Raw genomic sequence first — 26,872 nt, 5'->3', positions numbered from 1 at the left:
TACTGAATGGAAGTAACCCACAATCCCGGAAACTTTTGTTCACATCCCAGCTGAGCTATTTGCCATAATACATCTAGTTGTACCTGGACAAGATCTATGAGTTGATTAACCAGCATGAGACCACCCTGTATCTTGACATTAGCTGAGGCCTGTTTATCTATGACTGTAGTCACTGAGGCTGACAAAGTGTTAATGGTGTCAGTCATCTGGACCTGTCCAGACAGAGCCAAGGCTGTCTGAATCAAGGCCAAACCCAGTTCCTAGTTAGTGGTAAAAAAGCAGGGGAATACTTGAGCATTATACATCACCGGCATTGGGAGTGGAAATGTCGACATTATCCCCCAACGCTGCTCTCTCTTTATTATTGACACCCTGGACATCACCAAGACGAGGGACATCAGTATTCCCTTGGTCAGTCTGGATTTTTCGGGTGAGTCTTTCTGGTATCCAAAATGGGTTGTCTTCATTCTGTGGGAAAACACAAATAGCTCCCCTGGATCTTATCAAAATAGGATCCGGGCCATACCATTTATTATCAAGGACATTTTTCCATTTAACCATCTCATTGGGCCTATCTGGCTCTGAACAATGACGTTCAGCCGCAGTATGGCCATGAGCATCAATATTTAAAAAATTGAGTGTAAAGAGTGCCATAGACACAGACACTCTTGGTACTCGGGGTAGAGTCTCGACTCCCCTCTTCTGCTTTATTAGATAGGCTTTGAGGGTGCGATGCGCACGCTCAACAATACCCTGTCCTTGAGGGTTGTATGGAAGTCCAGTCAGGTGGGTCACGTCCATCTGACGGCAGAACTGCTGGAATTTTTGAGATGTATAAGCTGGTCCATTATCAGTCTTAAGGAGTTGGGGTTTCCCCCAAGCACTCCATGCCTCAAGACAATGTTGAATCACATGTGAGGCTTTTTCACCTGTTAAAGGTGTGGCAAACATTACACCAGAGCAGGTGTCAATAGAAACATGTAAATATTGATTTCTCCCAAAGGAGGAAATATGCGTGACATCCATTTGCCAGACCTGTAATGGCCTGGCATGAGTAGATAAAATTTGACAACAATCTAAAGGCATTATTAAGTAATCAGAATCACTTTCAGTAGAACCAATCCCTCTGGCAGCTCAAGGAATACCAGAGGAAGGAAAACAGCCATGTAGGCTTGGCAAAATTATTAGTTGAGCTATTCTGTCCCTTTGTGATATAGAAAAGACAACTTGAGGACAAGAACAGAGAACCTGAAGTTCCCCTTTATAATCCTGATCTACAACTCCAGGGTGGACAATAAGACCTTGTAGGCTGCAAGAGCCTGCCTCTGTCTCTCTGGCCACAAAATCTGAGAAGGACTCCTGAGGTCCCTGGTCGATCTTTGTTCGTTGTCCAGTGGCTTCACCTGCTCGGGAGAGCGCCTTCCAGGCCCTAATAGCCTTTTCATCTGATTCAGAACTACTAAGAACTGGCTCCTTGAGCTCATCTAGTGATGAGTATAGGTTCCTTCTCCTAGAGACCTCCGCTAATTGATCTTTTTTCTTTTCTTTTTTCTTTTCCTTACTTCTAATCTCTCCCCAGGTATTCTTACCTGACCTAAACTTTTCCTCGGGTTCAAGACCCGTGGAAAGGCCTGTATACTTATTTTGTGTACCATATTTCCTCTTTGCTCCTACTCTCTCTCCCCGCTTTACTTCTGATAGACTGCCCTGAATTTCATCCAGAATTTTCAGCCCTGCCTTAACCACTTGATAACATGTGAAAAGGAACAAAAGCGCTCCTAACACTAGAAAAAGTTCAAGGTCAAACATACCTTGTAAAGCTATTTCCCACTTTACTTCTGATAGACTGTCTTGAATTTCGTTAGAAAGTTCAAGACCAGACTTACCTTGTAAAGCTATTTCCCACTTTACTTCTGATAGACTGTCTTGAATTTCGTTAGAAAGTTCAAGGCCAGACTTACCTTGTAAAGCTATACTTACGGGTACCCTGTTCCCCAGCTGAAGAGTTCTGAATTCACGCAGTTGAATCCTTCTCAACAGTCTGTGATGCGGGAACACTTTATTACCACCGTTCCCCAGCTGAAGAGTTCTGAATTCACGCAGTTGAATCCTTCTCAACAGTCTGTTTTACGGGAACCTTTATGACCGTGACCCGCAGTTCTGGTTCCGGAATGAGGAATCTTCCTTGCGCCGGTGATGGTTAACTCCCGTCCCGAGTTTTCTTGTCCCGGGTTTTTTCTTCCCGGATTTTCTCGTCCCGGATTTTCTCGTCCCGGATTTCGGCACCAACTCTTACACACGTTCTCACGACCGGCCAGGAAAGACACTACAAACCAGAATCTTCTGCGGCAAAACTTTATTGCTTACATCTTCAGGAGCAAGAGTGCAAGCCTCAAACCCCCCATTGCTTACATCTTTAGGAGCCAGAGCACCAGAGCGCCAGAGCGCCAGAGCGAGAGCTCTATTGTTTACATCTTTAGGAGCAAGAAAGCAAGCCCCAAGCCCAAAAACGAAAGCGAAACCCCTTCCCTCTTAAGGAGAGTTATCCTTCGCCTAGGACGTATCACTCCCTGATTGGCTGCAGCCCATGGCCGAGTTGGGAAGGCAGAGTACATGGGGTGGAGAAATACCCTTGGCACATGCGCAGATTATTTGTTTACCACTTAGAACACAGCTGTCAGCGCCATCTTGTGACGGCGAATGTGGGGGCGGCTTCCCACATTACCTCACTCAGGATGATATCCTCCGGATACATCCATTTGCCCAAGAATTTCATAAATCCATTGTTTTTAATAGCTGAGTAGTAACTCCATTGTGTAAATGTACTACATTTTCTGTATCCATTCCTCTGTTGAGGGACATCTGGGTTCTTTCCAGCTTCTGGCTATTATAAATAGGGCTGCTATGAACATAGTAGAACATGTGTCCTTATTACCAGTTGGAACATGTTCTGGGTATATGCCCAGGAGAGGTATTGCTGGATCTAGCGGTAGTACTATGTCTTGTTTTCTGAGGAACCACCAGACTGATTTCCAGAGTGGTTGTATCAGCTTGCAATCCCACCAGCAATGGAAGAGTGTTCCTCTTTCTCCACATCCTTGCCAGCATTTGCTGTCACCTGAATTTTTGATCCTAGCCATTCTGACTGGTGTGAGGTGGAATCACAAGGTTGTTTTTATTTGCATTTCCCTGATGATTAAGGATGTTGAACATTTTTTTCAAGTGCTTCTCAGCCCTTTGGTATTTCTCAGTTGAGAATTCTTTGTTTGGTTCTATACCCCATTTTTTAATGGGGTTATTTGAATTTCTGGAGTTCTTCTTCCTTCTTTCTTCTTTTTCCTCCTCCTCCTCCTCCTTCATCTTTCTTCTTCATCTTTCTTCTTCTTCTTTCTTCTTCTTCTTCTTCTTCTTCTTCTTCTTCTTCTTCTTCTTCTTCTTCTTCTTCCTTCTTCCTTCTTCCATCTTCCATCTTCCATCTTCCATCTTCCATCTTCTTCTTCTTTCTACTTTCTTCTTCGTCTTCTTTCTTCTTCTTCTTTGGTTTTTCGGGACAGGGTTTCTCTGTATAGTCCTCGCTGTCCTGGAACTCACTTTGTAGACCAGGCTGGCCTCAAACTCAGAAATCCACCTGCCTCTGCCTCCCCAGTGCTGGGATTAAAGGTGTGTTCCACCACGCCCGGCTGAGTTCAGCTTCTTGAGCTCTTTGTATATATTGGATATCATTCCCCTATCAGATTTAGAATTGGTAAAATTTCTTTCCCAATCTGTTGGTGGCCTTTTTGTCTTATTGACAGTATCTTTTGCCCTACTGTAGCTTTGCAATTTTATGAGGTCCCATTTGTCAATTCCTGATCTTACAGCACAGGCCATTGCTGTTCTGTTTAGGAATTTTTCCCCTGTGCCCATATCTTCGAGGCTTTTCCCCACTTTCTCCTCTATAAATTTCCGTGTCTCTAGTTTTATGTGGAGTTCTTTGATTCACTTAGACTTGAGCTTTGTACAAGGAGATAAGAATGGATCAATTCTCATTCTTCTACATGATAACCGCCAGTTGTGCTAGCACCATTTGTTGAAAATGTTGTCTTTTTTCCACTGGATGGTTTTAGGTTCCTTGTCATAGATCAAGTGACCATAGGTGTGTAGGTTCATTTCTGGGTCTTCAATTCTATTCCATTGGTGTACTTGTCTGTCGCTATACCAGTACCATGCAGTTTTTATCACAATTGCTCTGTAGTAAAGCTTTAGGTCAGGCATGGTGATTCCATCTGAGGTTCTTTATCCTTGAGAAGAGTTTTTGATACCGTAGTATTTTTGTTATTCCAGATGAATTTGCAGATTGCCCTTTCTAATTCATTGAAGAATTGAGTTGGAATTTTGATGGGGATTGCATTGAATCTGTAGTTTGCTTTTGGCAAGATAGCCATTTTTACTATATTCGTCCTGCCAATCCATGAGCATGGGAGATCTTTCCATCTTCTGAGATCTTCTTTAATTTCTTTCTTCAGACACTTGAAGTTCTTGTCATACAGATCTTTCACTTCCTTAGTTAGGGCCACACCAAGGTATTTTATATTATTTGTGACTATTGTGAAGGGTGTTCTTTGCCTAATTTCTTTCTCATCCTGTTTATCCTTTGTGTAGAGAAAGGCCACTGATTTGTTTGAGTTAATTTTATATACAGCTACTGCGCTGAAGCTGTTTATCAGGTTTAGGAGTTCTCTGGTAGAATTTTTAGGGTCACTGATATATACTATCATATCATCTGCAAACAGTGATATTTTGACTTCTTCCTTTCCAATATGTAAGTACACTGTAGCTATCTTCAGACACACCAGAAGAGGGCATCAGATCTCATTATGGATGGTTGTGACCCACCATGTGATTTCTAGGATTTGAACTGAGGACCTTCGAAAGAGCAGTCAGTGCTCTAAACAGCTGAGCCATCTCTCCAGACCAATATTAGACTTCTTAAATGTTACTTGAGTTTTCTGTCTCATGTTTATTATTTCGTGATGTTTAATTACATGCTATTTTACTCTTTTCTACTTTATAACTTTGGTATTTCTTTTTGGTGACAACCTTAGCTTTTCTCTTTCTCTAACTATTTATTTATTTGAGATAATTTTTGTTCATAAAATATATTATGGTTATGTTTTCTCTTAACCTTAACTCCTCTCAGATCCTCCCCAGATCCACCCAAGCCTCTTTAAAAAATTCCCAATATAAAACAAGATTAGATAAAATGAATCAAACCAGAATAGTTAGAGTATGATTACAGTGAAGAGACACCATGACCACAGCAACTCTTATAAAGGCAAACATTTAATTGGGGCTGGCTTACAGTTTCAGAGATTCAGTCCATTATCATCATGGCGGGAAGCATGGCAGCATGCAGGTAGGCAAGGTGGTGAAGGAGCCAAGAGTTCTACATCTTTATCTAAAGACAGCCAGGAGGAGATTATTCCACACTTGGAAGAGCTTGAGTACTAAAAGACCTCAAAGCTCACCCCTGTGGTGATGTACTTCCTCCAAAAGGCCACACACACTCCAACGAGGCCACACCTCCTAATAAGGCCACTTCCCATGGGCCAAGGTTTCAAACACATGAGTCTGTGGGAGCCAAACCTATTCAAACCACCACAGGGACAAAATAGGAAAGAAAAAAAAAAAGTCAAAAGAGTATACATTCACACACACCTGGAAAACCAATAAACTATAACTTATAAGCACAAGATCTGTATGTCTTCTTTTATAAAGCATTGTGAGACAAAACCCTTCCAAACCACTGTTGTCTGTGCTTTGTGTTGGCCGTCTACTCCTGGGCACAGAACTCCTTTAGGAGGAAGCTTCTCTTATGAGAGCTGAGCAGGATCATTTCTGGAAAGAGCAGAATGCTGTTAGTCACTTTATTGCTGTGTTCTCTTAGCAGAGCAGTATTTGGTTTTCAGCTAGGCACATGGCCAAATATAGTCTCAGGTCAACCTTGAATTTTGTGTTTGTTTGTTTTCAATTATCCATGTATCAGTGTTTTTGCTTGAGTGTATATCTATGTAGCACATGTATGCAGTGCCCATGGAAGCCAGAAGAGAGCATTGGATCCTGTGGAACTGGAGGTACCACGTAGGTCCTGGGAATTGAACCTGGATCCTTTGGAAGAGTAGCCAGTGGTCTTAACTGTGAGCCATCTCTCCAGCCCCACTCCACCCATCTCAAAGTTGTCGTAGTTAGGAAAACACCTGAGTTTGGTGATTGGGTGATTTTTATGTTACCTTAAAGGTGAGAAGGAAATACAAATCAATTAAAAAGGTATGTTCAAATTTGAGTTTGTGAATATGAACGCTCTTGAGAACAGCAGAGAGGTGGGGGACACATATGTGAAAGGAGGCATGCAGGTCTTCCCCCTAGGCTTACTGTGTAAGCCTGTAACCTGTATATAAGGCGCCTGAAAAGCACTTGATGTTATCGTTCGCATGCCAAAAATTCAAAAATCACTGAATCGTTTTTAATTGCGATTTCAGAGCTTTGAGAGTGCATTATGCCGTGTGGGCCATGTTGGGCTCGTGCTTTCAGTGATCCTTTTATCTTAGCTTTCAGAAGACTCACCGCAGTGGAGCCTGCGTGTCCAACTCACTTGTCTATTCTTGCTGCTGGAGCTGAGAGTGCCTTCTAAACTGTCTAGTTTTCAACTTCAGGAAGGTTCAAAACCCATTTAACAATATTCTTTAGCATTATCACAGAAGTCACTTCCGGTGTTTTAGCTGAGTCTGCTAGAGCATTTTCATGTGACAGGGTCCATGTTCTCCTTGCCTCATAGAGTAGGGTAAATCTGACTTCATACAATAGTTTCTGTTTAACAAGTAGGTAGATTTTTTTTCCCTGCCAATATTTGAGGGGAAGATTAAAATGAGCGAGAGTACTTGTGCTTTGGCCCTACGCTTCCAGTCAGTCTTGAAGAATGCTTAGCTAGGTTGGGCTTAGCATCCATGGGAAGGTCACTGTGAGAAGTCTGCAGTGCCTAAGACAGTGTCTTAAGGTTTTACTGCTCTGAACAGATACCATGACCAAGGCAACTCCTTTTCTTAAAAAAAAATTATTTATTTTATGTATGTGAGTACACTGTCATACCAGAAGAGGGCATCAGATTCCATTACAGATGGTTGTGAGCCACCGTGTGGTTGCTGGGAATTAAACTCAGGACCTCTGGAAAAGCAGTCAGTGCTCTTAACCACTGAGCCATCTCTCCAGCCCCTGACCAACGCTTATAAGGACAACATTTAACTAGGGCTGGCTTACAGGTTCAGAGGTTCAGCCCATTATCACCAAGGTGGGAACATGGTAGCATCCAGGCAGGCATGGTGAAGAGGAGCTAAAAGTTCTACATCCTCCTCTGAAGGCTGCTATCAGAGTACTGGCTTCCAGGGAGCTAGGATGAGGGTCTTAAAGCCACACCCACAGTGACATACCTACTCCAACAAGACCACACCTACTCCAGCAGCACCATACCTTCTAATAGTGCCACTCCCTTGACTGAGCATATGTAAACCATCACAGTCTCCAAACACAGAACCCCACCTTGAAGCAGCACCACCTTCTGCTTGGATATCATTCCCAGGTTGAAAATTGACCACAGCAGTGTGGTGTTTTTATAGAGACTACCCTGTGGGCACATTTATAATGAAAGTCAGAAAAAGTTGTCGGAATCAGGAAGGCTATGAGCTTGGCTATAGAGTGATTTTGAGCTAGGTAATAAAAAGCAATTGAAAACAACTTTTGTCATATATGATTAAATGACATTCAGTTTAATTTTTTTAATATTTTTATTAGGTATTTTCTTCATTTACATTTCAAATGCTATCCCAAAAGTCCCTCATACCCTCCCCCCCCCCACTCCCCTACCCACCCACTCCCACTTCTTGGCCCGATATTCAGTTTATTTGAAAAGGAACTTAAAATTCTAGTTATTTCCTTAAAGATTGTTACTATCATGAGTGGAAGTGAGTATGGTTTGTAATTCTCTTAATTAAAGCAGCTATTGAGTTTTCTTAAATGCTCACCTAATATAGGACTACATACTGTTCATTTTCCTACAGCCTTTAGTAATGCCTTGAACATCAAAGCTGCATTAGTTCGGCTGAGTCTGTTATGCAGTAACAGAATCTGAGGTGGGTTTCTCCGCACTTTTCTTCCTTTCCTTGTACTGTCTCTTGTTTTTATGTCCTCAGAAGGAGAACTAGGGTAACTGAAGCAGCCGAGACTGTGATAGGCTGTCTCTGAGTTCATATCCACGCTCCCTTTGTTATGAGGAGGGACTGCTGTATCCTCTTCAGTTCCCTCTGACATGGAGGGAAGTTTGTAAGCCTGCTGGAGATGAAAGTGACCTCTCCTGTTTTCCTTTCAGGGCAGGGAGAATGAAGAAGTAATGATTTGAAGAACGAGGAGAGGCTCCCCATATGAGTTTTGACTGAGTTCTTCCTTCATACCAGCTCTAATTTTAAACGGAACTAGACATTTATGGGACTAGTTGTTATATGCATTTTTCCTGAATATAATTAGATATTCTGTGCCTGTCTTCTGTGCATGATATAGCAGTTTACTTCTTTAGGCAAGTTAAAAATACGATTTAGAATCATCTGGAAGCCAATTGGCAGGATATAACATTCTCTACTGTTGCTCTGTCTTGGGTATCGTCGGGTTGGCACTTTTAACATTTGGATGACAAACGTGTTAACTGCAGCACATTTTGTTGAACGTGTGTTATTGTAGTCTTGCAGCGTGGCGGAGAGTGTGATGGGGAAACAGACAGAGAAGCAGAGGGGAATGAGCATACGCTGGGGAGGGAGAGGCAGCTAGAGGAAGGCCTGGTGCGTCCTGTGCTTCGGGGGAACGCATGTTTATCTGGATCAGCCTCTGGCTGCAGAGCGGGACAGAATGATCCTGGAGAGGTCCTTTCAGCCACCATTCAGTGCCACATGCCAGCAATGGACACTAAAAATGGTAATGGGTATGAATTTAGCCAACTAAGGTAGATTGAGAGAATTTATCTTGAGTCTGAGGCATGAGCAAGAAAAGAGAAGACGAGAAAGTGGTCTGCTAAATGTAGATTTTTCAGTGTAAACTCAGAGCCTTCAGTACAGTAGGGAAGTATTCTGTGATATCACTAGCATATGTAGATTTTTTTAAAATTATAAAATAGTGAACATTATTTGTTGAGGTCTTTTTCCTTCATTCCTAGCTTTTATGGCACTGGATGCTGGAATTGGAATTAATGTCACACTCCTCACAAAAGCCTTCTATAAAACCTCTGACATGCACACTGCTTACACGTTCAAGCTGATTGGTCAATCACAGTTATGGTATAACTGCAGCTGAAGGAGATGGAGACAGTCTCTGGTTCTGTGCTTGGCAAACCCAACTGTTCCTTCTAAATAGTGTTCCCAGAAACAGGGCTCTCTTGGCAAGACGATTCCTGTTCAGGAGAATGAGAAGAACACTAAGTGGTTGTCAGTGAAGGAGAGGAATTGTGACCTGGAGAGGCCATGGAAAGAAATACCAAGGTGTTATGTCTTCAAAGAGAAAAAGTAGTCCCCAAACTCTCAAACAAGAGGAAACTCACTTTTGCTGGATGTATTTTAAAGTTTTAATTAAAATATAACTGTACCATCCCCTCTCCTAAACCTTTTTTATACCCTCCCAACTCAACAAACTCATGAGCCCTCCTACTTTTTAGGCATTATTATTATATATACATAAATGGATTAAGTGTGTTTCTAAGGATGAACACATGGTGTCAGATAAGTAGCCCTGGGACAAGTCCCTGGGAAGACTCATTATTATTTCTTAGCAGTTGTTAATCACTTATAGCTTTTCATGTAGGAGTGAGGCCCCACCAGATTTCTTCCACCTATATTGGCATGTCAGCTAGTACTGGAATTGGACAGAACTCAGTTTACTCTCTTTTACAACATGTCCACTTTGATCTGTAAGGCTCAACCCAGTTCAGGGAGACCACTATTGCACAAAGATGTCAGGGATGCCTGATTGGTCCTTGTGGCTTCCAAGAGAATGTCTGTATAAAGCCTGTTTCTATCAGGAAGTTATGGCTATGCCTTCCCCAGAATGTTAACAGAGCACTTCCAACAGTGTGAGAAATAGAAGCACCCAAAAATCATGGTTGGCATGTGTCATCACTTGCGTCCTGCAGCTGTTGGCTTTGCTTATGGACATATCTGATCAGCTTCACATCTAAGCAACTTATGTGGGAGCAGGCCTCCATCTTGGGGTTGGAAATGGTTCTTCTTGGCATTTTTGTAATTGTTCAATCTGATATTGCAGCAGTGGGCTCTGGGTACCAACTTCCTGAGCATGGGGGCCTCTTACCACCCCTCAGAGCATGCCATGGTTCTTTGGTGTAGAATTACTGTGTTGTAATGCTGAATCTGAGACTAGGCCCAAAATGTGGCAGTCCACGTAGACCAATGATTTGTTTTTTTAACTCATTTTTACAGTGATAGGATCGACGGGTTAGAAAAAGCAGCTAGAAGCTCCTGAGCTGGAATTGAATTGTGGCGAGAAGCCACCTCATGCAAGCAGCCGCCTCTGCATGGGCGGCTCCTCTGAAGCCTGCAGCTAGCTCAGCCCCCTAGCGCTAGTGACAAAGCAAAAGGCAACTTCTCCAACTTCCTGTGTAGTCTCGACTATGCCTCTGTGTGGGATGAACATTGTCCCTTTTCTTGGGAGAACAAAGGGGGGGGAGTATCTAACACCTTTAAAAACCACATAGCTGCACTGTGGTGAAAGTGAGGTCGTGGCAGGTGGCTAGCCTATGTAGAAGAGAGAAAGTCCCTCTAAAGCGCGTCTCCCCCGGAGCGTGTTCTTTCTTCACTTCTAATAGCTTTTATTTTAATTTCTAGTTCCGAATCCAAGCAGCTGCCACTCTCTTTTTAGGCCTCTCTGAGAGTCTTGCAGCGTAGGAGGCAGTCGGGCTGTCTAAGAAACATCTTTTCAAACCAACCGCAGTATTGTTTATCCTGAATGAAATAGAATTTTTAAGGCTGTCAAGAGTGACTGATTTGAAGTGTTTTCTTTGATAGGCAGAAAGACGAGCAGATATCTTGAAATGGAAGGTATTATGCCAATGTGGCCAATTCTGAGTTACTTAGGTTGAGCAACCCGTTGCTGCCTCATTCCCCACCCTCTCCCTGGCAGCTGTTGAGGAAGAGGAGTGTCTGGGGTTGGCCTTAGCTGCGGTGGCACTTCTGGGGCTTGACTCCCTACTGTGAGCCTGCCTATGAAGGAGTACAGTGTCACCTTTGGATGTTTACATTTTTGCTTTTCTTTAAGCCTGTTCAAATGACTGTTGTTGCATCTTGGATCTATGAATGTTGTCTAAGCGGCATAGATCTTTTTTATGTGTGAAATGTAATTGTGATCATGATTTTATTTTTCTCTTTGGTTCATAATAGGAACCATAGTTATTTAATTCTATTTATTATCTTCTTTTAAAAAAACCAAGATTTATAGACCCTTCTTAAACTTAAACATGTCTGTAGTTTATGGAGGAATATGGCACAGAGTGAGGAGAAAGACTGTAATGGCTAATTATCAGACTGCTTGACAGATACTGCTAATTATCAGATACTTGCTAATTATCATAGTTCTTGACAGATTCTGCTCTTACCCCAGTATTTCCTGAGCTTAGGTATTCCTCACAACAGACTGCAGGTAGTGTGTATCTCTCTGTGAAATAAAGAAATTGGGATGCAGAGGAGGTGAGTTAGCTCTTTTAGAGCCGGCAGCTGTTGTCGACAAGGCCAGGACTACCAGGCGGTCTGGCTCTGGAGCTTCATCACTGTGTGATGTGATGAACAGTAGCAGAGGCAAAGCCTCACGATAACAATAGAAATCTTTCCACCCCATCCCCACCCAACAGGATGACTATGGAAGAAAAGGAAGACACTATCCTTTGAAAGAAACACTGTTTAAATACACAATAATCATAGAAAGCTAGGAGTGTGTATATAAAACATGCAAACAGTTATGTTAATAGATGTGTGTGTGTATAGAAGTCTTAGCTTTCCTTTGCATTTCATGCTTCCTGTGCTGGGTATCAGCTTAAGATTTTAAAGTAGAAGGACCAAAAGGCAGAGCCCTGGAGTGAAGGTGGGGTATCTCTGTAGGCGTGGCCAGCTCTCTCTGCTCAGCGGTTCTCTCCTTCCCCCTTGCCCTTCACCACTCTTCACATTTCTCCTGCATTTGGGGTCACTACTACTGGAGATCCTTGGGTAGCAGAGACTTAAGTTTGTGTTTAAGTGAAGCTGGACTGAAGTCCCTGATTCCCCTTGATGCATTTTGTGGCTTCAGCAAATCCCCTTTGTGCCTAAAGTGTTTTGCCGTCTATGATGTAGTTTTTGCGAAGCACGATTGAGTTACAATGCTGTAGTGGCTGCTCTAGAATTTTAGCTTCTGTTTTCCTTGTGCTCTAATACATGCAATACATCTGTTGGGGTGCTTTCAAAGAAAGTGTGATTTGGTCTTTTGACTGATTTTCATCTATCAGGCTACCTAGGATTGTTGGTGGCTAAGTCCTTTGTGTGATAATTGCTGGGAATTAACATTTGGTATGACAGAAAAGCCAGGAGCAGAGGTGAGCAGGAAGAGGAACAGGTGAAGAGCTGGGAGTCTTAGCAGCCTTGCTGTCACACCTGTGCTTCTCAACCCATGAGTCTCGACCCCTTGATGGAATTGAACATCAAATAATCTGTATATAAGATATTTACGCCATCATTCATAAGAGTAGCAATTACAGTTGAGAAATAGTGATGAAATAATTTTATGGTTGGGTCGGGGGAGTCATCACAGCATGAGGTGTTAAAGGGTCATAGCATTAGGGAAGTTAAAAACCACTGGTCTACACTGTCTCAGTCGGCCTGGAGTTTGTGTTCTGTGCACAGTGCTCTCAGTTTCCTGAAGTGTCAAAGCGCTGTGCATCATGGGAGCCTATGTGAGGCTTCACTCAGGGCCTATTTCCCTTTGGTTTCCAAGGATAATGATACATGGCTGTTGCATGGATTGTAATCATAATGAGAAATGCTCCACTGTGCAGGCTAGACGGTTTGGTGACTACTCTTGACAGGACTAACCTTTCTTGCTTCTAGTTGAGTTGCTGCAGTCTTCCATTGATCTTTACAAGTGGTAGGGATGGTGAGCTACCTGTTAACTTCTGCTGTAGTTTGATAATGGGGTCCAGTTTGGTTGTTGTTGGTTTTTTTTTTTTTGTTTGTTTTGTTTTGTTTTGTTATGGACTTGATTATAATACAGCTGATTCCCTCATCAGCATTCCCCAGTGTGTTTATTTGGCATGTTTTAGCTGCCCGATAGCTTTCTCAGGCAAGTATTGAGATTAACTTTTTCCTTTGTTTTTGAAGTTTTTTAATCAAAATATTACATCACTTCCCCTCCCTCTCCTCCTTCCAGCCCCTCCCACGTCTGTCTCATCCCCTGAGAGTAGGAATAAATACATTAATCAGTCCACAGCAGCCATTCTGCCTTTTCAGGCCTTGATACTTTAGTTTGCAGCCGGCGAGCTGACTTTCCTCTGATTCCGTTTGTTTTGAGGAGAGGTTCAGACCGTTAGGCAGTCTTGTTCTGTATTTTTGGGATTAGAGCGTGGGCGTCCCCTTTCCTAGAGGTGATTTTAGATCCAGAAATGGCATTGCCGGTTGGAATGAACACCCTCCCGTAGCTGCTGTCACCAAGCCTGTGTGGCTACGCTTTAGTAGAGTTTCCATTTGACTTCCCGTATTTCTTGAGAAAGAGCATGGAAAGAGCAGTGTGTAGTCTCCTGTGATAGGGTGTCTCTATGTGAAGTTGCCGTGTAACTAAGAGAGAGGTGAGAGGGATTGGGGTTGGGAGGGCTGGAAGAACCTTGGGCCTTGCATGCTAAGCCCGTGCTGTGCTGGGGCCTGCATCTCCGGCTCCTACCCTGCTTCTGACACCCGGCTCCTTGAGCACCTGGGTCAAACGCCTTCTGCTTTGTCCTCTGAGTGTATGAGAGGACAGATGTCAGCCATCACATCAGGCTGGGCACACCCCTTCCACTGTCTCACAGTTAGCTTTGTTTCTGTCTTGGGCATCTATCTGTCAGGGCTACTTTTTTTCCACACGTCCTTCTTCTAACCTAAGATGTAAGGATAGTTTCCTGAATAAAGGAGTTTTCTGTCAATGTTCATGGGAATAAAGACTTTTGAAGTAAAGTTGGATTTGAGTTTTCTAGAAAGATAATTGATTCATTCACATTTAATAATGTGTATTATAAAACTGAGTTTTCCAACCAATTTTTAAAAATCAAAATGTCTACTTAAGGAATGGGATGTGTGTTTGCATGCACTTTTCCAGATAAGGGAAGCTAATTTGTAAGGTAACAGAGTTTTTCTGGTGTAGGTGTGTGTGTTTGCTTGTTTGTTTGTTTGTTTCTCTGTATAGCCCTGGCTCTCTGAAGGCCGAGCTGGCCTTGAACTCACAGAGATCTGACTGCCTCTGCCTCCTGAATGCTGGGGGTAAAGGCATGTGGCACTGCCCCCTGGCTGGTGTAGGGTTTGATGGAGGTGGAATAAACATCTGTCCTCAGAGTTCTGAAAGAGAATAATTTTAATTTCTGTCTCGCTTCTAACGGTTTCCTTGTTTAGATCTTGTGTGTTTGCCTCTCTTGACAGCGCATCGCATCGTAAGCGTCATAAAGACCGTATGCCGCAGTTCTCCGGCCATTTCAGTCTGATGAACATATGGGCGGCTGTAAGAGGAGCACTAGATTTTCTCTGGTTCGTAGGTGTTAATTGGATTTTGGATCTGCTGCGCTCCTTCCCAGCCTTGCTGCCTGCAGCTCTCTGCTGGGAACTGCTCTTTCCTGTGTGCCCTTGCTTCCAGGTAGAGGGACCCATGATGCTCTGACAGCCTGATTCTAGGATGAGCAGTGAGGGGGTCTCCTGACTTTGTTGTACAACCAGGAAGGGAGCAACTTGGAAGAAAGCAGTGTGTGTGTGTGTGTGTGTGTGTGTGTGTGTGTGTGTGTGTGTGTGTAAGGGTAATAGACCCATGTCCCTTTCAAAGCAATCGCAAGCTGCAGCAATCCAGTCTGGAGTCACAATCCTTTCTCAGAAGTGGAGTTGAGGAATGTCCCACCGTCCACAGAATTTACACCCAGTAATCTGAGACCAGCCAATATGTTGGCCTGCTTTCAGGACCTGGGCTTGAGAGTAAACTCTATGTGACTCAGCCTTACATGTCCAAATTACAGTGCAGAATTTCAAACTAGACTGGTCGAGGACAGCAGTTGCAAGGTGTCATTTCCTGTTTGTCACTAGTCTCCATGGGCTTTGTAGTGACTGCTTTGGGATGTGGCACTGCCTGGCCCACAGTACTTTATGTGTCTTTTGTCCTCTGTCAGTCCTCAAACTGCGTTGTTGCTCCCCATCCCACTGCTGTGTTGGCTGAAGTGCCCCATATGCACAGGTTTAACTCTGTGCGGGCACCTCCACTTTTGCTGCTGAGAATGGCTTTTCTTTTTCTTTCTCTTTCTCTTTCCCTTTTTTTTCTCTTTCTCTTTCCCTTCCTTCCTTCCTTCCTTCCTTCCTTCCTTCCTTCCTTCCTTCCTTCCTTCCTTCCTTCCTTCCTTTCTTTTGTTGTTGTTGTTGTTTTGTTTTGTTTTTTCCGAGACAGGGTTTCTCTGTATAGCCCTGGCTTTCCTGAAACTCACTTTGTAGACCAGGCTGGTCTTGAACTCAGAAATCCACCTGCCTCTGCCTCCCAAGTGCTGGGATTAAAGGTGTGCACCACCACGCCCGGCTTGAGCATGGCATTTCTATGTGAGATATAAAGTATTCCTTCTGGGGAAGGGGAATGTACAGTTTGCTGTGTTATAGTTTATGCCAGTCCACGTAGCAGCACGTACTAGTTTTGGTAAAATTTACCAACCCAGATCTTACTTAAACAACCTAGAAGTTATGTCAAGACATGGAAATGCGTTCCTGCCAGTAGGCCTCACAGCTCTTCCCATCACCCTCTATATGTCATGGGTAACATTTGAGAGGCCACTATGGTGTGGTAGCTGTTTGTGAGGGACTTTCGGAACCATAGGAAACGCAGGCTGGCATTATGGCAGGAGGTTGGTTCTGCCAAACCCAACCGGGGAAGTCACCTAGTTTGTACTGAAGCCAGTTTCAAAAGTAAAGTAGTTGATGTTGATGTTAGAATCCATGTCTGCATGTCTAGAGGAAGTTACTAGATACCAGCTCATGTTTTTCCATTGATTTCTACTGTGATCTTAGAGACTGTTTTTCTCATCAAGATTTGTATATGAATAAGCAATGGCAATAGTATTTGAGGGTAGATTTTTTACTTATACAGTAGCTTATATTCGTACTTACACTATGTCAATAATCCATGTTATGTGAGTACATTAAGATAAAGGTGCCAACCCTGCTCCAGTGAATTCTTTGAGACTCTTCTTTGGCTATCAATACTTGGGAAGATTATCTGTTGGCATAAAATGCTCTTATTTCCTAATATTTTAAAACTATTGTTATTTTGGGTTTTTTTTTTTAACTGTGCCTTACAAAGTTTAGTATTATCATTGACTTCTAAGTATTTCTTTGTTTGCTTTATAGCTTTCTTAGTAACTTTATTTAGTTTGCTGACATGGGAATTATAAAGTACAGCATTTTGTTACAAAGTGTCCGTTGTCTTGCAATTTTCATGTGCTATAAGAAGATAATTTACAATTTTTTCTTTTGTTATCTGTGGTGATTGGAATGAGGACTGCCTCTGTAAGCTAATAAGTTTGAATGTTTGGTCCCTTCTTGGTAGAATTGTTTGGAAAGGATCACAAGTTCTCTTTTTTCCCTTCTCCCTAACCCTCCTCCCTCCCTCTGTCTTCCTCCCTCTCCCTCCCTCTCAATGTGCGAGCTTCCAGCTACTGCTCCAGTACCATGCATGCTTGCCTGCCAAGCTGCCTTGCTCCTCTCCATGATGGCTAGGGAATCATCCTCTGAAACTAACGAATGAAGTGCTTTCTTTTATAAGTTGCCTTGGTCACAATAATAGAATAGAATGGTGATTAAGACAATATTGAAGACTTCCTGGCATTCCTTCAAAAATATTTTATGTGATATTAGAGAGAATATTATCCTTTATTTGCTGCAATCTGTGTACGTGTATCTGTGGTGGGGTGGTGACACAAGGGTGTGAATGTATCCATGAGACCACTTTGGGCCTGATTGCAGGTCTTTTTTTCTTCTTGCTACATGATGGCGTCTGAGTGGAGCCTGTCACTGTTGAGCTTTCAGGAGCTAGTGGTTGGCTGGTTGAAGCCTCATCTGTGGTTTTATTTCTTTCTCTGACCTTGCTCTCTATCCCTGATAAATGACCTTCATGTACCTGCTGCCATTTCCTTTCAGGGGGTCCTGATTACCTAGTATATCTATCCTTTCTTACTGTGTTTTCAATCTCGTCCTTTTCACTGTAAGCTTGTTTCTTTAAGTCAGCATATTGCTTGAGTACAGAAATGCACTTGGAGAGTCGCTGTCTTTTAATTGACAAGTCTAATCCATTTTCATATAATTACCATTATGTAACAGTTTCTGCCATTGTATGTTTTCCATTTAATGCATTTGATACATTTTTCTTTTTTCTGCCCTTTTCTTTAAGAAAACAAGCCAGTGTCCACCGTTTCTGAGGGTAGTCTTCTGTCTTGTTTCTAATGCAGGTGTCCTTATCTGAGTCATGGAACCTTACTTCCCTGTTGAGATCTTAAACTGTCACTTGCTTCCACAGTCAGCACGACAAATAGTCTCAGCTTTCTCTCATTTTCCCCTCTTTGCTGGTCTTTCCTAGTACTTGCGTCTGGATTGTTTCGGTTACTCCCTCTCCATTTCCTTTATTAATGGCAGAAGTAGACTTTACTAATGCTCTGTTGCTTCCCTTGATAAAATGTTGAAGCATTTTTCTATGAGAAAAGCAGAATAGTACTTTCAGGGTCAGCCCTTTAGGGATTTTTAATGTCCGAAGATGTTTTTATTACAACCTCACATTTTAAATGATAGAATTCTTTTTCCTTTGATTCTTTGAAGGCTTGCTGGATTCTGTTCTGATCTCAGCACTATTTCGAATTCTTGTGTTAGACTGACTTTTACATGATGTGTTCTTCATGTTTGCATAAGTTTTCTTCTTTGTATCTGGTATACACACACACGCACGCACGCACGCACACGCGTATATATTGGATTTTGATACACAGTTTCTCTGTGTAACAGAGCCCTGGCTGTTATGGACTCACTTTGTAGACCAGGCTGGCCTCGAATTCATGGAGATCGGCCTGCCTCAGCATCCCAAGTGCTAGGATTAAAGATGTGCACCACCACACCCTGCATATTTGCCATTCTTGAATTATACAGTGGTGTCTTGCATCCATAGTTTTTCTTATTCTCCCATTTGCTGTCCTTACTGCTTTAAGTGCTTTAAGTATCTCTTCCTCCCAGTTTGTTTCCTCTCCCAGGACCTAGATGTTGGTAGTTTTACCTGCTGTGTTGTCTGTATTGTGCATCTCTAAATCATTGTCTTCTCGTCTTTTCTGGGCATTCTCACTGTAGTCACTCCTGCTTAGCTGTGTCCCATTACCTATAAAATCAAGGGGAGGTTAGTTATTTTGGCTCATGGTTTCAGAAGGCCGGGCCCTTAGTTGATTGCCCTGTCCACCTAGACAGATCATAATGTTGGAGGAAACCTGCAGCAGAGGACAGCTACTGATATCACAGGGAGCCAGGAAGCAGGAAGTGAGTCAGAGCCCCAGTTAGGACTGCTAATCTTCCAGCTAGGCTCTCTCTCCTAACATTCTCAGAACCTCCCCAGAATACTGCCACTAGGTGGACACCAAGTTTTCAAAACTCACCCGTGGGAGCATATTCTATATTCAAAGCATAACACTATCTTAATCTCTCTTTTGTTCTTACAAGTTCAAGTTCGTAATTCTTTGTGAAGGAAGGAGGGTGCCTTGATCTCAAGCATGCACTAGATCCACGTTCTCTCTCCCTTCTCCTTTGCGTTTTTTTTTCCCCCTCGCTGGAGCTGGTGATTCCAACAGTTTCCCTATAGGCTTGCCTTAGAACCAAGCTTGGCACAGCTAATGGAAAGGTAGATGTTCAAATCCAGTGCCTTGGGTGAGTGGATTTACCGCAGAGTTTTGTTTGAATGTAGTGTGGAGGGTTTCATACTGCACTCCCGAGAAGCCACAGGATCTGAGCACTGTCAGGTCTGCTGGGCATGATGAGTCCTGGAACTGTTAGCTCCTGGCCTCAGCAGTCACTGACCCCTGAATATGTCCTTTCTGTCTCTGTTGCACAGAGACAATGGATGGGTAAACGTGTGTGTGTGTGTGTGTGTGTGTGTGTAGTACTAGCTAATTAAGGCTACTCAAATCAACCCCTTCAGCGCAGCAGCTGCACAGTCATTGCAACCCACCCCAATGTTCTGGGTTCCTGAATGAACACACACACACACACACACACACACACACACACAGTCTTGCCACTTACAAACCTCCACATGGCAGATGTACTTTCCAGTAATCCCAGCTCATCACTTGCTACAGCCTGTGCTACACCTTGGCTGACCCTGACCCAGACTTGCAGCCCTCCTGGGCCACATTCCCTGGCTCTTACATGTTGGCTGTCTGTCTGTCCTGCACTTCTCAGGTGTGTCAGCTACTCCTCTCCTGGCATGGCAGCTCTCTTCCTCCTCCCACAGTCCCTTGCCGAGGGGGTGGGGAATCATCCTAAAAGTCCCACCTCTATCTCCCTGCCCAGCTGTTGGCCGCTGGCAACTTTATTTACCAATCAAAACCAACTGGGGGGTAGGGACCCTCAGTGTCTTATATGTTCTCCTGCAGTTTTGGGGACCCAATTAGCATAATGCAAGCATTAAGCCAAACCCTCAACATTTGTGTCTTCATCCTTTTGTTGTTACTAGGCATATGTGGAAGAGAGGAAGATTTCCATATAAAATTTCTTGGCTAGAGAAATCCTCGGTTAGCTTTATAAGAAAAGTATAACTGTGTCCTTGTGGGTACAGTAACTTAGTTCTCAGCAAAAGTTTCTGATACTGGAGATTAGCCAGTTGACAGATGTCTCTGAGGTCCTTTTGACCTAACATGGGGCCCCACAGTGGCAGCCTACAGCTATCTGTGAACTAACCAGATGTGCCACTGTGAGGTTTGTGTAAATTAAATCCCAACAATAAGTTACATCTTCCCTTCCCTCCTCCCTCCCCCCTCCCCCTCCCTCCTCCTCCCTTCCCCCTCCCCCCCTTCTCTCCCCTCCCTCTTGTTCTTACTTGGTTACTATTTAAGAATGAGGAACATGGAGGCACCCTGCTCCTGCAGAGAACTCGTTCCCAACAGTTGCAGATCTGCAGAGGCTTTGTGGGATCTGTGTCGTGACCACATTTGAGGCTGAGTGAAGGAAGAGCTAAGAAGGGACTCGGGGGACAGTCTGGTTTCTGTACTATTAGGAAGGAGAGGAAGGCATGGAGGGTGCCATCAGTGATGGGGTAGCACAGTGTAAGTCCTGCTCCTTCACACACGCAAGGGGGATGCTGCTGAGGTGCAGGGACCAGATGGTGAGTGGAGAGAACAGAGCGCTATCACTGGTACAGAAAGCAGGAAGAAGAGCCTACCAGAGTATTACAGTTAGCCTAAGTTACTGGCTGCGGTAGAACTTGGTCTAGTTTTCTGCCAGTCTCTGCTTTGTTGATTATGAAAGTAAAAGTATTGTTCACATGCTCAAGCAGATGCTCAAATCGCTCCTGGGCCTGTCTCTTGGTGTGCTGGATAGCTTTATGTCCACTTGACATAGGCTGAAGTCAGTAGAGCAGAGAAAATACCTCTCTAAGATCAGACTGTAGGCAAACCTGTAGGTAGGGTATTTTCTTAATTAGTGATTGACAGCAGGGAGGGCGCAGCCCTTTGTGGGGGGTGCAGTCCTTGGGCTGGTGGTGCTAGGGTCTCTAAGGAAGCAGCCTGAGCAAGCCATGGGGAGCAAGCCAATAAGCAGCACTCTTCCTTGGCCTCTGCATCTTTTCCTGTCTCCGTGTTTCTGGCCTGCTTGAGATCCTGTTCTGATTTTTCTAATGATGCATTTATGTGGAAGTATAAGTCAAATAGACCCTTTCTTCCCCTGCTTGCTTTGGTAATGGTGTTTCATCACAGAGGTAGTAACTTGCCTAGCAAGTCTTCAGGACTCCAGCTCATTCCTCGGTCCCTCACCACCACCACCACCACCACCACCACCGAATTCTACTAACTAGTGAAATGCACTTTCCTCTGGCACACCTTTCTATCTCAGTTTTAGTGGAACTGCGAGTCTCTTTTCTTCACCCTTCCTTGTCTTTACTGAGTTCTGCCGACTGCAGTGCCTGAAAGTCTCCTGGATTCAATCTCAGGATCACGTTGCTCCCTGCAATCCCTGCAGTGGCATCTTTGCAGCTGTAGGTGAATTCAGATGCCCTAGTGTGGTCCCATTTTTGTTTTTTGTTTTTTCTTTTTCTGCCTGGCCCCCACACTCTAGCCAAATCCAATGACTTAACAGCTCTGAAAGCTGCCAGGCTCTCACCTGCCTTTCAGCTCCGATGTTTCTCTTCAGAGCCTCCGAGTCTGGCAGTAATTTCTCCTTATTCTGTTGCATGTCTCCCACATGTCTTCCAGCCCTCCCACTGTCAGGTTTTAAAACTCGTTATTTCTGAGTCTCAGAGCTCCTTGAGAGAGTCCCATTATGCAAATGCCACCTTTTGCTCTGTTTATTATCAGCTGTCTCCCATGTTAAATGTGAGCACCTTTGGGCTGGGGACTGATGTTTTAACTGTTAAGTTTTGTCCATGATGTGCCTGGTGAGTAGTCAGAAGGGCAGGAAATTAGAGATATTTGTGGTCCGGAAGGGATGCATCAGATGGAGCAACTTCTAGCCAGTCTTCTGAGAATACATTGAAAATTTTAGATCCCTTATTCTCTGCTGAGTCTTGGAGGCTCGTTTCGTGTCCATGCTCTTTCTTGTAACAGAGGGCCCATCGCGTTTCCCCAAGTCTCTTGATTTTGTCTGGGCAACACACTGCTTGTAAAGAGTTACCAAGCCTGAGACATGGTTTCCACCCTCAAAACATCTATGATGGGAGTTGGGTGGCAGTCAAGGTTAGGCTGTGAAACCATTGTGTGGCAGCAAAATGCCAAACTGATGCTGCTTTCGTTGAGAGAGGAGAGTGTGCAAACAGGTGTTGGCGAGTATTTGGTGGAGGTCAGGTTTAGGTTGGGTGTTCCTGTTGCCTTGGTGACTGTTCAAAACAGAAGTTTGTTAGTATCATTTTTGTTCTTTCTATTCACAGGACACTTGAGAGTGGAGGGTTGCCTTACTAAAAGAAGTGAGAGGTGAAAATGATCAGAGCCAGGCTGGGGCTGGGACCCTGTGGTAGAGAGCTCGCATGGCATGTTCGGGACCCAGGTTCAGTTCATAGCAAATGAACAATAAGTTGTCTGCCCCTAGTTCTCAATTATAAATTAATCTTGTAAGAGGTAAAAGCTCAGGCTTTGGAAATCACTGAACACACTAGCTTAGGTGAGAACTTGATAACGTACCTACTTGCAAACACAATGATCTGACTCCATCCCAGAACACATATTGAAAGAACAACCTGGGCATGCTGGCATATGCTTGTAATTCCAGGACAGAACAAGCATAGACAGGTGGATCCCCTGGCTTCCTGGCCTTCCAGCATAGACTTTTTTGTGCAATTTCAGGCCCGTGAGAGATCCAGTCTCACCCAGTCTGAGAACACCTGCTGTGGGCCTCCATCTTCCACATACAAAAATATTGACAGGCCACACTACTAGGAGAAATTGTGAACAGAAGTTTGGGGAATGGCTATAAGCCTGACTATTGACGTACATGATGGTTGTGATTCAGGCTTTTCCTGTTTACAGTGATTTTTTGCCCAGTAGACAGACTCATTCCTGGACAGGACGGGGAGAGGGATGTTACGGGCTGGAAACATGGAGCGAGGTGTCTTCATTTGATCAGTCTGCAAACATTCCTTTCCACCCCTGTTATTCTCACCTGAGGGCTCAGATTGCCACTGTTTGGCAGACAGGAAGACAGTTCTCTTAATAGAATGTGGTTCAGCACGCTGAAAGACAGTTTGTGCTGTCAGTCTGCCTGGGGAAAGGATCAGAGGCGATGTAAATGAGCTTCTGTATCTGGTGGTAAAAACGCCCCAGGCATGCTTTTAAAGTAAGACCTCTGCTCTCAGGCTCCTCAAACCTGCTTCTCACCACAGCTGTTTCCCTGGTTGGAGGGAGTCAGGAGCAGGCTGGTCCCAGACCCTCCACAGCCACTTTTGCTGTGTTAGGCACTGCCCAGGTGGCAATGAATAACACTGGAGGAATGGCAGTCTAGGAATCCTTGGCTTCTGGAAGCCAGGAAACCCAACTGCTTGTGTCCCTCTCACTGCTCTGCACCAGGAGCTGTGGACCTGGGCTCTTGTAGCTGAGTTCACATTGGTAGCTGTCCTGAAGGCCAGCTGTGCTAAGGATACTTAACTTTGCTGTAGACAGAGCCCCGTCGAGAAGCCAATTAAGGGGTGAGGTGAGGAGTTTGGTGGACTTACAGTTTGAAGGGATACACACAGTCATCCTGGTGGCATGAAACACCAGGTGGTAGGAGCCCCTCTTAGGTTCAGGTGGGGGGAGCCCGCCTTAGATTCATTGTATCCCCCATCAGAAAGTAAAACCTCAAGATCAGGCCCCAGCCATCTGTTTCTTCCAGCAAGGCTCCCCCTCTTAAATGTTCCATAACCTTTCAAGACAGCTTCAAACACACAAACGTATCTGCAGGAGAAGGAACTTCACAAACAAGCCATAGAAACTCTCTCCTCCTCTTTCTGGTCTGTGTGTAGTCCAGGCGAGCTTGAACTCACTGTGTATGGAGCCCAGCTTGGATATCTACATGAATTCTCAGCCTCCAAGCACCTGGAGTGCTGATGTAGCTGTGCAGCACCACACCAGCCAAGTCCCTCTCAGCTCTGTAGAGTGGTGGTAGCTCAGGACACAAATGTGTGCTCGCTCGCTCCCTTGCAGAAGAGAACTGGAGTTGAGCTTGCTAAGCACAGGAAGCGCCAGTCCTTCTTTCAAAGGGAACTCCATTCGAAAAAGAATTGAAGCTGTGTTCTGTTGGTTTTGGTTCACTTGCCTCCAAGTTGGCCCTAATGTCCAGACTGAGTTTCTCCGGTTACATGTTTGTGCCGAAGGGCTATTGAAAAAGTGGCTTAGCTAAAAGTAAAAACAAGCAATATTCTAGGATTTGTGTGGATGGCAGGACAAGACTTTGCAAGGAGGTGCAGCCCAGGGAGAGGACCTGCTCAGTCTAGTGTGCCCCACTTTCTCTGCTTGGCTCTCTGATGGGTTCTCTCGGAGCTGTTTCCTTCAACTGGCCTTCTTGTTACACGATGCTACCAACTTCTGTAAACACACTGGAAATCCAATGTCTCCCCAGACACCTCTGTCCAGTCAGTTATTTCTGATGCTTACTGCCCTAATCTAGCTTTTCCTATCTCTTTCCTAAGACACACTCACTTAGCCTTAGCTCTGAGTCGGGTCAGGAGTCAGTAAGATTTATTTTCGTCATTCACTTTTCAAGACTTACGTTCCAACAGCTAGCTTACTCAGGGCCCACGATTTGTCTTATGCTTCTTTTTGGGAGGAATTGTTGTTTTTCTGAGATGGTTTTCTGAGAGTTGAGTTTTCTTCCAACCTTGGCATTTATGTGTAAACTCTGCACCTCAGACCCAGGATGGGGTACTGTGTGGGTTCAGGACACTTGAGCTTTTGTTGGCTGGGGTTGTAGACCTCCATTTGCTGCTGGGGTAGCGTTGGGCAATTGCTATGACCCATCACCAGGAAAATCAAGGCCATGTTAGTACTGTTTCCCTAGAACTGCTTCCTCTGCAAGTCACCTGGGGAAGTCAATATTTAATAAGTTCTTTGGGCAGAAAGGGCAGCGCTCGGCCTGGTGCCATTCCAGTGTGTTTATAGACAAACCTGGAATCATCATGGAAGTGAGAAGGCCAGCTGAGGGAACAGCTGCTTTGGGAAGCTCTTTTGTGCATGTGCCATGTTCTACAGAAGCTGATAATATGTACAATGGATAATAAACATAGTTTGTTCGATGGTATAAATCACACACCTCACTAAGGACCCACATCTTAGTTGTGGCTTGCATTCATCCCCTGCAGTTACTGCAGGACCCCGCTCAGCACCATCCCTTCGGTGTTCACGGGCATGTGGGAACTCCTTCACGTCTGGAATGTTGATAAATTGGACCATTAGAAGTCATATCTAAGGTAGCCGCTTACGTCCCTTTTCTTACGCACTCGGTGTGAAGGAATGCACAGGGACAGGCTCTGATGGCTGTGTGCTCCTCTGGCCTGTCCTGACTTTGTTAGTGGCTTAGATCTGGGATCTTTTTAGGCAGAGCATCCATTGTGGCTACATAAAAGGCACTTGTTTCCCATACAGTCTGACTGGTTATTTTCTTTTCTTCACTCTTCATGGGGTATCATGTATGTGTTAGTTGGCTTTCCTTTACTATAATAAACACCTAGGATAAGCCAGTTTAAATGAAGAGAAGGTTTACATTGGTTCACAGTTTTAGAGTCTTAAATCATGACTTTGTTTTTAGGCTTGGGGGTGGTGGTGGCAGCAATAGAGCACATGTGGTAGAGATAGCTGCTACCTCTTGGCTGCCAAGAAGGCAGGAAGAAGGGGTTAAGGTCCCCTTGCCCCCTTAAGGACCAGGTAAACATTTCAGAAGGTTGTACTTCTTAAAGTTTCTGCCTCTTTTCAGTAGTGCCATTAGCTGGGAACCAGGCTGGTAACTGATGGGTCTTTGGGAACATTCAATATCCACACTATAACAGCTCTGAGTCTTTGTTTTGTTTTGTTTTTTTTTCAAACAACAAACAAACAAACAAAGCAAATCCACAGGTGCACACCTTCCAAAGTGTCCACACGCTCCCGGGCTGAACTGGAAAGGTGACTTTGAAGATAAAGTGACTGAGTTCTTTCTTTCTTCTTGGTTGGTTTGAACACCAATGCCTTTTCCCTCTAGGTGACAGTCCCAGCCCTCTCAAGGAGGACCCCCCCAGCAGCAGTCAGGACTCTCTCTCCACCCCATCTCCCACAACGTCAGCTGCCCATGGGCCTCCTGGACTAGACGGAAACCACCTAGCAGCAGACGGAGGGAGCTGTGGAGATGCCACCGCCACCACGTAAGTTGCTGTGCTCTGGAGCGCTGGTGGAGGAAGGAAAGACATCACTGTTTGGCCAGTAACGACCCAAGACATTAAATCCCAGGACACAGCCTAATTGGCCAGCTGCCCAAGGGAGGTGGCCAGGCAAAATCTTTGTTGAACATGCCTTTCTGTTTCCTGGCTGGAAGGGGACGGGTGTGGCTTCCAGAGTTCAGGTTGTGGTAGTTTGGGGCCGTGAGAAGGAAGTGTCCTTCCCCCTCTCAGCAGAGTTCGGCACTAGTTCTGCAAACACAGGATGGGGGTGCTCGCACTCCTATGGGCTGTCTGTGAAGACTGACCTAGAGTTCAGGTAAGTGAGTCTTTGGTTGTTGCTAGGTTCACATTCTGTTTGACGTCATAGCTTCTTGCCTAATAGAGACTTGGATACCTGACTTCACCTCCTTGTGTGTACATCATCAGCAAATGATACAAGCAGAAAACCTTGAGCTTCTTTGATTACATGGGGTTTTTCTCTTCCAGTGCTGATGGCACCTGA

General features: G+C 44.4%; 1 protein-coding gene across 12 annotated transcripts in view; it reads left to right on the top strand.

Moving 5' to 3' along the window:
- The window catches only part of Arhgap10 (Rho GTPase activating protein 10), a 267,634-nt gene that overhangs the window by 214,497 nt on the left and 26,265 nt on the right, over nt 1-26,872 (top strand). For all 12 annotated transcript variants that reach the window (NR_156496.1, XM_017313016.2, XM_017313015.2 and 9 more), the window contains one exon: nt 26,196-26,355. Coding sequence is in view for 11 of the 12 variants with exons in the window: in XM_017313016.2 (XP_017168505.1) it covers nt 26,196-26,355 (160 nt within the window). In the remaining variant the exon portion in view is untranslated. The remainder of the gene's footprint in view (nt 1-26,195; nt 26,356-26,872) is intronic.

The sequence above is a fragment of the Mus musculus genome, chromosome 8 (genome assembly GCF_000001635.26).
Source record: "Mus musculus strain C57BL/6J chromosome 8, GRCm38.p6 C57BL/6J".
Lineage (NCBI taxonomy): Eukaryota > Metazoa > Chordata > Mammalia > Rodentia > Muridae > Mus > Mus musculus.
Note: the sequence above shows the minus strand (reverse complement) of the source record. Positions and strands in the feature narration are given on the sequence as shown.